The sequence below is a fragment of the Micromesistius poutassou genome (genome assembly GCF_964030765.1).
Source record: "Micromesistius poutassou genome assembly, contig: SCAFFOLD_5140, whole genome shotgun sequence".
NCBI lineage: Eukaryota > Metazoa > Chordata > Actinopteri > Gadiformes > Gadidae > Micromesistius > Micromesistius poutassou.
Genome location: NW_028177234.1, coordinates 1 through 10,000, shown reverse-complemented (window position 1 = coordinate 10,000; position 10,000 = coordinate 1). Strand labels below are relative to the sequence as shown.

At 45.1% G+C, this 10,000-nt stretch overlaps 1 protein-coding gene across 1 annotated transcript in view; it reads left to right on the top strand.

Annotated features, from left to right (window-relative positions):
• LOC311376643 (syntaxin-binding protein 1-like) overlaps positions 1-6,719 on the top strand; it is a gene marked incomplete at both ends in the record, with an annotated part of 13,813 nt that extends 7,094 nt beyond the window's left edge. The window contains 2 exons of the mRNA XM_084491158.1: positions 391-545; positions 6,637-6,719. Of these exons, the coding sequence (XP_084347284.1) occupies positions 391-545; positions 6,637-6,719 (238 nt within the window). The remainder of the gene's footprint in view (positions 1-390; positions 546-6,636) is intronic.
• Positions 6,720-10,000: the final 3,281 nt, after the last annotated feature.

The window sequence follows — 10,000 nt, the reverse complement described above, 5'->3', positions numbered from 1 at the left end:
TCCATTTGACTTCAATTCATGTCATGCCTTAATGAACATGATCGAGAAGACGGACGTGGAAGATGGTTCAAGAGAGGGACACACACATTATCGTGCCTGCGCAGGCAAACAAATATATTCTTCACATAAAATACATACAGGTTATAGGCCTGCATTGATTTGAGGTTCATTATTTTACCACTTCCGAAAGTTGCTTAAGGACTTATTGAGGAATTTGATGTTTTTGAGGAATTTGATAATTCTTTTCAAATTTCACAATTCTTTTTTTTCTTTGTCTCAGTTTATTAAATACCTGAGTTAGCTCTGCAGGTACCCTGTGAACGGTGCTGCTCTTGAACGCTATACCTGACTCCCTCTCTCTCTCTCCCTCTCTCTCCCCCCGGCCCCCAGTGCCCGGTACGGCCACTGGCACAAGAACAAGACCCCCGGGGAGTACCGCACGGGGCCCCGCGTCATGGTGTTCATCATCGGGGGGGCCTCCTTCAGCGAGATGCGCTGTGCCTACGAGGTCACGCAGGCCAACGGGAAGTGGGAGGCCATCATCGGTGAGTAGGGACACCGGGGGGGGAGAGAGGGGGAGAGGGGGAGAGAGGGAGAGAGGGGAGTCAGGGGCGGAGGGTTGGAGAGAGGGGAGTCAGGTGTATAGGGAGGGGGGGAGAGGGGAGGCAGGGGGGGAGGGGAGTCAGGGGGTAGGGGGGGGTGAGGAGAGGGGAGAGTGGGGGGTATATGGGGTGGGAGGAGGAAGGGTGAGGGCTGGAGAGGATCTAGGTGGAGGGGAAGGAGAAGGGAGGAGATAAAGGGGGGAGGAGAGGGAGAGGGGGAGGAGAGATGACGGGAAGGGTGAAGGAGAGTGCAGGTGAGCAAGTGTGAGGGGGAGGGAGAGTGAGGGGAGGGAGAGAGTGAAGGGAGGGACGTTATCGAGGGGAGAGAGGACGGAGAGACGGAGAGGAGGGGGAGAGAGAGAGAGAGAGAGGGATGGGGTGAGGTGGAGGGAAGGGAGAGAGCGAGGAGGGATGGGCGTGAGGGTCAGGAGGGAACAAGAGAAGGGGGAGAGGGGTGAAGGAGGGGAGAGAGCGGGTTGGGAAGAGGGGGCGGAGGGGAGAGATTGAGCGGTGAAGGGAGGTGAGAGGGAGAGTGAGGGGCAAGGCTGCATGAAGGATAGAGCGATGGATGGGAGAGGGTGATGGAGGGGGAGAAGGCGGGGGAGGGTAGAGTGAACCAGGGGGAGAGGGTGAGGGGGGAGAGACGGTAGGAAATGGAGGAGGAAGCAGGGGGGGGGAGGGGCTTGGGTTATCGCCGTCCGGGAGTCCCTCCTCCAAGGCCTCAGGTAGTATGATGTGATGATGTGTAGCTGCCTTTGTAGCCAGGATGCTAATCTCTCCAAGGTAGTTTCTCTTGAATCCCCACTTACCTCTTCTGTATTACAGTATCATGTTAATATGTTTAGGAACCATTTTGATGCAGATTTATGCTCTCCTTAAGGCCCTGTATCAATAACACAGACCTTAATACTGTCGGTTAAGTTAAGAGATATATAGTTTATATTTATAAGGTAAGGTTTCCCTTCCAGGGCATTGGACCAAATCAGTGACCAGCTATCTTACTGGTTGACTAACTGTCATTGCACATTATAACTGTATAAAGTACTGACAATTATAAAGGTTTGGACCCTAGATGATACTGCCCTCGTCTCCTGTGCAATAATATGTAAACATAATGTTCTGTCTTCGGTGTGTAGTCTGTTATTTTAGTGTGTTTTCGGTCTTGTGTTTGTAACTCAAATTCAACATACCTTGCTAGCTTGTTGTTGCGCGCCGCTTACGCTACCAACGTCTAAAAGGAAAACTGTTGTGTTGTTTGACTTGTAGCTATGCTATGTGCTATCTGTTTGTTCCTATGATACATGTGCCACTGTTGAGTGTGTAATGTCTGTGTGTGTGTGTGTGTGTGTTGTTGGGTGTTTTTAACCATGAGTGTGTGTGTGTGTGTGTGTGTCTATGTATGTGTGTGTTTAAGTGTGTGTGTGTGCTCTAAGTGAAATAGTTGGCTTGTTGTATGTTTTTAACCCTTTTCTTTCATGATTGACGAAGGTGTGACGGAAATGAGAGTGAATGTGAATGTGTGAGAGATTGTGAGAGAAAGTGAGTTAAAGAGCAACTAATAGTGTGGAAGCAGTGAAAGAGAGTGAGCAAGTGAAAAGAGTGAGAGTTAAAGGGGAGATCTGGTGTAAAATGGATCTGGGATGTGTTTAGTATGATAACGAGTTTGAACGTTCGTTTGGGAGCAAAAAAGCGCATATAGACGCATTCTTAAGTTGGCTGTTTTTAGCCAATTCTACCAAAACGCTGTAAGCTTGGAACGATAAGGGCATGTCTCATGGTAAAAAAATAAATCGCTATTTTAGACCACTTACAAGGATAGAAGTAGCCACTTCTTTGGTAGTGTAATAAGGTGTGTACAGATGGTTTATTAAGAAAGACATTTTATACACACAATACCACCATCAGTAGTTCACCCGTCGACACCGTCTTGTCTTTAAGACTCGATAAGTACATTGGCGAACGCAGAGCTACACAGACCGTCAACAACACACATGTTTGCCAAACTACTTATCGAGTCTTGAAGACAAGATGGCATCTATATGCGTTTTTTTTTGCTCCCAAACGAACGTTCAAACTCGTTATGATACTAAACACATCCCAGATCCATTTCACACCGGATTTCCCCTTTAATTAAAGAAACAGAAAAGAGTGCAAGAATGCGAGAGGAGACCGAAAGAGTGAGAGAGTGAGAGAGCGCGAGTGAGAGTGAGAGAGAAAGAGAGAGTGAGAGAGCGAGTGGGCGGGGTCAGAATCGAGTGGTGAAGCAGGCTGTGTCCCTCCACAGGTGCCACCCACACGCTCACCCCCACCAAATTCTTATCGGACCTGAAGCACCCCGACTTCCGAGAGTCCACTAGGGTCTCCTTTGAGGAACCAGACCCCTCAGAAGAGTGAGGCAGAGAGAGAGGAGAGGGGAGAGAGAGGGAGGGGAGACAGAGCGTTCACGCTGAGAACAAAGTAAAGGCAGCCGCCCAAAGAAGCCCTTTCTGACAATCACAGCACAAGGGCTTTTGGTTTTCTTTCTAACCGTCTCTCCCTTCCTGTTTTGAACACTCCAGCCTCACCCGCCACACCCTACACCCCCCCCTACACCCCCCCCCCCCCCCTTAACCAACAGCGATGGGGGTCGCCTCTTCCTCCACCTCTCCCTCCCTCCCTCCTGCTCCACACCTCCCCCCCCCCCCCCCCTTCAAACCTTATCTCCTGAACGAGGCCCCCCCCCCCATGCATGGACCACTCGCCCGACATGCATCCCCCCCCCCCCCCCCACTTTGGGGGGGATGGACCACCACACACACACACCGTAATCGGAACCCTCTAAAGAGCGATGTAGGACTCTGGGGTCTGGTGTGGTGGTGTCCGGACCGGTGGGATGTCTTGAGGAGAGGGGAGTGGCCAATGCCGCCGCGGCCAGGGGGGGGGGGGGGCGGGGGGGGCGGTGGGAGAGGGGTCGCGACCCCATCACTGTTACCCCCACTTTCTACCACCACTATCTCCGTCGGGTGGATTAAATCGTCCCTCGAGGCTCACTTTTGCCCCCCCCCCCCCACCCCCCCGCCTCCTGTCCCATATTCCATCTCTCCTCCGGAGCAGATTTAATCTACCCCCAGAGATCCACCTTTATCAATTTGTAACGTTTGATTCTTTTATTATTTGATCTAACCAACCCCTTCCCCCAAAAGGGGAGTCACCTATTCACCTGATTATTACATTTTTTTTCAACTGATTATTTTTTTCAGGACCGGTCCATGAGTTGATGTTGGATTTCAAAGAAGGATTTGCTTGTCTTTCCTTCTTTTCCTTCTTCTTTTTTTTTTTAATTTCCCTCATCTGACATACATGACCTCTGTTTCACCCGCAGAGATCGCTAAATAGTGATCTAGATATCAATAGGCTATATCAAGTATCAAGACACTAACAATATTTTTTATAATAAATGAACAACTCATCTAAAACTGCATTGGTGCGGCTCATCCCCATCGCTAAACAGTTTAAATAAGTCGAAAAGGCGCAGAGAGAACTTTTGTTAAATCTGTAATCGGAAATCAAACTATGACAAATCCCGTGCCCGTCCGTCGTTCGTTGCACGGTAGCAAATACCGTGACTAGTCAGATGTGAGTTGGATCACCTTCAGTTCAGGAGCTCTACATAAAGACAAAGCTAGCTCCGGAGGACATAGCTCAAGATACACAAAGTGTGTACACAAAGTGTGTATCCCCTCCGTCCCTCTACGGCGAGCATCCTGACCGTGACTCTGCAGGCAGCGGAGGGAACGCATCCCTGCTCCTCCTGATAAGCATTAGCTGCTCGGTGGCATTCAAAACGAGAGATGCGTAATGCCATGCACTGCTGCCTCGATCTCCCCTCTCTCTCTGGTCCTATGCCTCCTAAAGTTCCGTTCAGTTCAAATCTCATCAGTTAGTTCATAAGGTCAGGACCTGAAACTAGTAAATTCCACAGAGCACGTACTGTATATGTAGCAACGTGGTAGAAAATCGGGCCCTGATGTGGGATAATTAACCCAGAACGCATAGGTAAAGATATGTACTTTAATGTGTTAGCCAGGGATAAATAAAGTATTTTCAAATAAATGCCATACCTTGGCTTTGGATTCAGCACCATGGCTACTACATAGTTTTTGCTAAGTATATATTTATTCTTGAACCCATTGATAGATTTTCTATAAACAATAGCCACAGGCATCCATCTCATTCAGAACAAATCCGCTATAGCCTTATTGTTTATGAACCAACATCTGGTTTTATGGTTTCACTCACTTTTTCTCAATTAGCATCAATCAATGCAGTATGGACACCCATACACATACTGCCACATAACGGACATAACACTACTTTTTTTCCTCAACAAAATGGCCCTTTCATTAATAAAATATGTATTATATTTTTGCTTAAGCTAACGTGGTCTTTTTTTAATAACGGGGAGATTTGTACATGTTTGCTGTTGTGTCTCTTGGCCAACTTGTTCGTACCAAGCTGTGTGATTTTCGGTTGCCAGGACAGAGAGAGAACTTTGTGAGTCCAGTCCGAAGTTGTGCGACTAATGTCTACTCCTTCAAACCCTCACCCGCCCACCCCCAACCCCCCCCCACCCCAACGCCTGCATCGTCATAGTAACACCAACTTTAGACGGGACTAGCCTCGTTCTCCACTGCACCTGTTCTGATGTTGTCTTTGTTTGGATCACATCTCTTGTTTTGATCCATAAAATAATGGGGGGTATTTTGGGTCATTTTAAAGTTAAAATCAGTCTTAAAAGAGCGAGACCGAGATGAGATGAGTGTTTAACCGAGACAGAACATGCGTACAGCTTGGCCACGGAGACAAAACAACGCAAAACTAAATACCCACAGCGGTGCGAGGGAGTAAATCAAAGCTGTGCATACTTGGATTTGGATTCAAAAAAATAAACAGCAACAACGGTTGATTTTCAAACCCTTTGACAAAAATAATTTCCTTTCCACAAAACGATTTGGTTTACTCCTGTCAGGCACAAACCTAGTTTTTTTGTTTTCTTTTACAAAAGTTTCCAAATGTGTATTCAGCTGTCCATCAGCTCATTACAGTGGTCAAAGGGCATTTCCATCCATAACGTTGGATCTAGCGGTTAAATTGGGGGCTAAACTTGGGGGTTTCTATCTTCACAAGTAGACTTCTGTTCGGCGGTGTAATCGGATGGTTACTCACCAGCTGCATGAACTTCTCATAATGTTCTTTTCATTTTCTCGCTGTGCCGTAACACACAACTCTAATTATGCTTCCTCCAACTCACAGAAACCCTGCCCTGCCCTGTCTTGTTTTGTCTTTGTCTTGTCTTGATCACGTCTTAAAAACCATACGTTCCACCTGCATGCAACAACAATAACCTGACTAAATGAGCGTTCATTTAACAAGCTTTTGACTGTGACTGTGTTTTGGTGTTTTGCCGTTTCCTCTGGTGTGTCTTTTTGGTGTGACTTCACGTAAAGAGTTTGAAAACCCCTTTAACACATGATCCATGTGAACGGCTACAGCTAATGATCATGGATTTCATTTAACTCTGGCTGTTTGGTGTTTCATGTTGTGACACACTGCCCTCATTCAGGCATTCATAGACAAGAGCTGAACACACATTTACCTGTGCTCCTGTTACGCCTACCAGGGCCTCTCTAATGCTGTTTTTCTGTGTGTGTGTGTGTGTGTCTGCTTGTGTCTGTTCCTGTTTATGTGTGTCTGCCTGTGTGTGTGTGTGTGTGTGTGTGTGTGTATGTGCCCGTTTGTGTGTGTGTGTGTGTGTGTGTGTCTGCTGCTTGCGTCTTTTCCTGTTTGTGTGTCTGCGTGTGTGTGTGTGTGTGTCTGCTGCTTGCGTCTTTTCCTGTTTGTGTGTGTCTGCCTGTGTGTGTGTGTGTGTGTGTGTGTGTGTGCCTCTCTGTGTGTGTGTGTGTGTGTGTCTGCCTATATATGTGTGTGTGTGTGTGTGTGTGTGTGTGCGCGCCTATGTGCCTGTGTGCGCGTCTCTCTCTCTCTCTGTCTGCAGGATCAACTCACATCTTCACCCCCACTAGTCTCCTGGAGCAGCTGAAGGCCATGAACAAACCCGACGAGGAGGTGGCAAGCTAGGATCTCCTCCTCACACCTCCTTCTCCTCCTCACAACCCCCCCCCCCCCCCCCCCCACCCGTCCATGACCCCCCCCCCCCCCCACGCCCCCGGCCTCCGCCCCAATCCCTGCATTAAATGTTTATGCATCTTGCTTGAGATAAAGTAAAAGCTACGAAAAAAAGAGACACCTTCGACAAAAAAAAAAAAATCTATCTAAATATCTATGTTGTAACAAATAATACCGAAATCATTGCAAGTATTTACATGTTTTACAATGGCTGCAAGGGAATAAGACTTCTTCAAAAACGGTTTAGCGATCAACACGAGGCCATTTCGAGATGGAGCGTACCAAATGTAATAGTGTGTGTTATGATACCCGCTCGGGTGTGTAAACGTAGAGATTCCTCCGTTTTTAGTTTTTTTCTTCTTTGGTGTTCATTTGGTTAAAAAAAGGGGGAACGGGTGGAGGAGGGGAGGTGGATGTATAGTGAAATCATATCATTCAACACGCAATATAACGAGGGACGGGATGAAAAGAGGACCCTATTGATGATGTTCGTGTCGGTAGCATGCTTGGACTTTGTGTGGACAGTTTTTTCCGTGTACGTGATTCGGTGTGGATGTTTCCCCGGAGAGCAGAGGAATTTTAACAAAATGTTTTACTGAGATCTTCTTTGCTAATTATCTTGGCCAAACAAGTCACGTGTGACGAAGCTTTTGACCGAATTATTCGGCCGAAAGACAGGAAGTATTTTCTTTGTCGCAACCTTATTCCCCCCCTTATTTTTTATTCCTGGAGAAACTTTCAGGTTTTAGTGTCAAAAAAGCCCATTGCTTGCAGATATTTAAAGAATAATCTTAATGGGCCAATTGTATTTCAGTATTGTATTCTGTCTTCTCATTGGTTAATAACGGGGCCATGATTAGTGTTGTTGCTGTGTTAGCGTCTCACTGTAGCGTCTGCCTGGTGATATTTCCAACTGTGAACTAGTGAACCTTTTCCTTTTTAAAATGCCGATGTGAATACACTGTTTGTCGTGATGTGTTTAGCTGTAGCTCTTTAATGGACCGCTGGGGAAAATAAGTAATATCTATATTTTCTTTCCCCCACGCCCCCCCCCCCCCCAAACCCCCCTCCTCTATAGTGCAATGTAAACCCTCCAATGGTGAATGGCTTTGTAAAGACCTCAAATCCCACATTTAAGTTTGTATGTCATTCTGTCCTTCCTCTGACTTCTCCCTCCTTTTCTGGCCAAAAGTTGTCTATTGCACTACGCGTTTTCTGTGATGCAAACGCTTGTTGTGTGTGTTTAAAAATCCCTCTCACGTTTTTTTTATTTTTTTTGCTGTTGTATAGGATTCACTGTCGATCCACTTAATTTATATAAATTATTTATCAAGAAAAAATAAAAGAGATAGTGACATTAAAACATTAGTCTGTCTCAGACCTGTTGAACTTATCGGGGTCCATGTTTGCCAGTGTTGAAGCACAAACAATACTTTCATGTGTTCCTATCCTACCAAGGCTGTCTAATAAATTGGCTTCCACAGTTGTCACTTTCTCCTGCCGTTCTTTGCTTTAACCGGCCAACATCATTCGAGATTACGGTTTCCATAGTTGATTAGCTACAGTATATGTGTACATATTTATTCAAATCAGTAGCAACATATTGTGTGTAACCTATTCCACTGAAACCAAACACGCCTTCAGTAGGAGACACATTTCAGTCTTCTACATTTGGTGTCTGCTCTCAGAATCTGCGTTTGTAAAACAACAATAACAATGTAATGCATTAAGTAACACCAGCTGAACTAGCATACACACAAAATAAATCTAATGCTAACTATTCTTAAACTCATATTAATGGATATTTCGTTTGAATTACTATTCATCCTGATTTGCATTAGGCCTACTTTCTTGAACTTAATAATAAAATACAGAAAACGTTAAGCATAACCTTTAATATGTCAAACTGCTCTGCAGCAGTACGGCAACAATGCAAGGACAAAACACACGCAGGCCTGCAGTAGACCGATCAACGCTGCATAAGAACAGGGGCCAGGGATGTTTACTTATGGTTTAATGACAATAACTATGTTTACGAGTTTGAAAAAATATGCAATTAAAGGGGATATGCAGTGGCGGCTGGTGATAAAAATTGTTGGTGGGGCGCAGTAATAGAAAAAAATTAATTTGGTAGATTTGATTTCCTGTATTCTGGTGCATTTTGGAGATGGCCACTACATATTACCTATTACCTACTATTCATTCAGATTCATAGCCTACATCCTGACTTGCAGGGCCTGGGCAAGCTTACCCATTGTTGTTATTATGATATTGAGGCAAATCATGATCACTGTCCTATAGCGTCCATTATTGTGTCTCAATGGCTATTTCAAATGCAGTTAGAAATATGGGACAGTAGCTTATTATTTATATGCTACAGGCCGAAAGACTAAATTAATATGTAACTTACTTGCTGCTTTTAAGTATAACATTGCTTGGGGAGTCCAATTCCTCCACTGAAATGGGTGGAAAGTGCTTTTACAACTCTCTGCTAGTTAGCGATCTATCTCTTCTTTGCTGTAGTTGTGTTGCACGAGTGTTGCTGAGGGAGGTAGCTTATTTGATTGATTCGCTGAATTGTCCAATCGTGTAGTGATAAAAAAAAAACAGAAAAGCCATACCATTGGCCTGGGACGCACACTGCTGCGACCCGAGGACTTTATTTTGAATGACCAATAACTAGCCTAGCCCAAATCATTTATGTTCAGACACATTTAAATGGTTGCTGGCAGTTGCATGTACGGTCTATCACACAATTAAACAAGGATAAACGCTATGTATTTTTGTTGATTTATTTCGTATGTATAATAGTTTATTCAAAGTTGGCAGATATATTCGAGTGAATATTCCACGGAGGGGCAGCGCCCTAGCGCCCTCTATTGACCAGCCGCCACTGGTGTTCCCCTTATGTTTTTTTTTCATGATTGGAAAAAACAACAGTGTTACCCCTTATGTTTTTTTTGGCCCGACAGTATTTTATTGCAAAAAACGACAGTGTTACCCCTTATGTTTTCTTTGGCCCGACAGTATTTTATTACAAAAAACGACAGTGTTACCCCTTACGTTTTTTTTGGCCCGACAGTATTTTATTACGAAAAAACGACAGTGTTACCCCTTATGTTTTTTTTGGCCCGACAGTATTTTATTACAAAAAAACGACAGTGTTATGTTTTTTTTGGCCCGACAATACTTTATTACAAAAAACGACAGTGTTACCCCTTATGTTTTTTTCG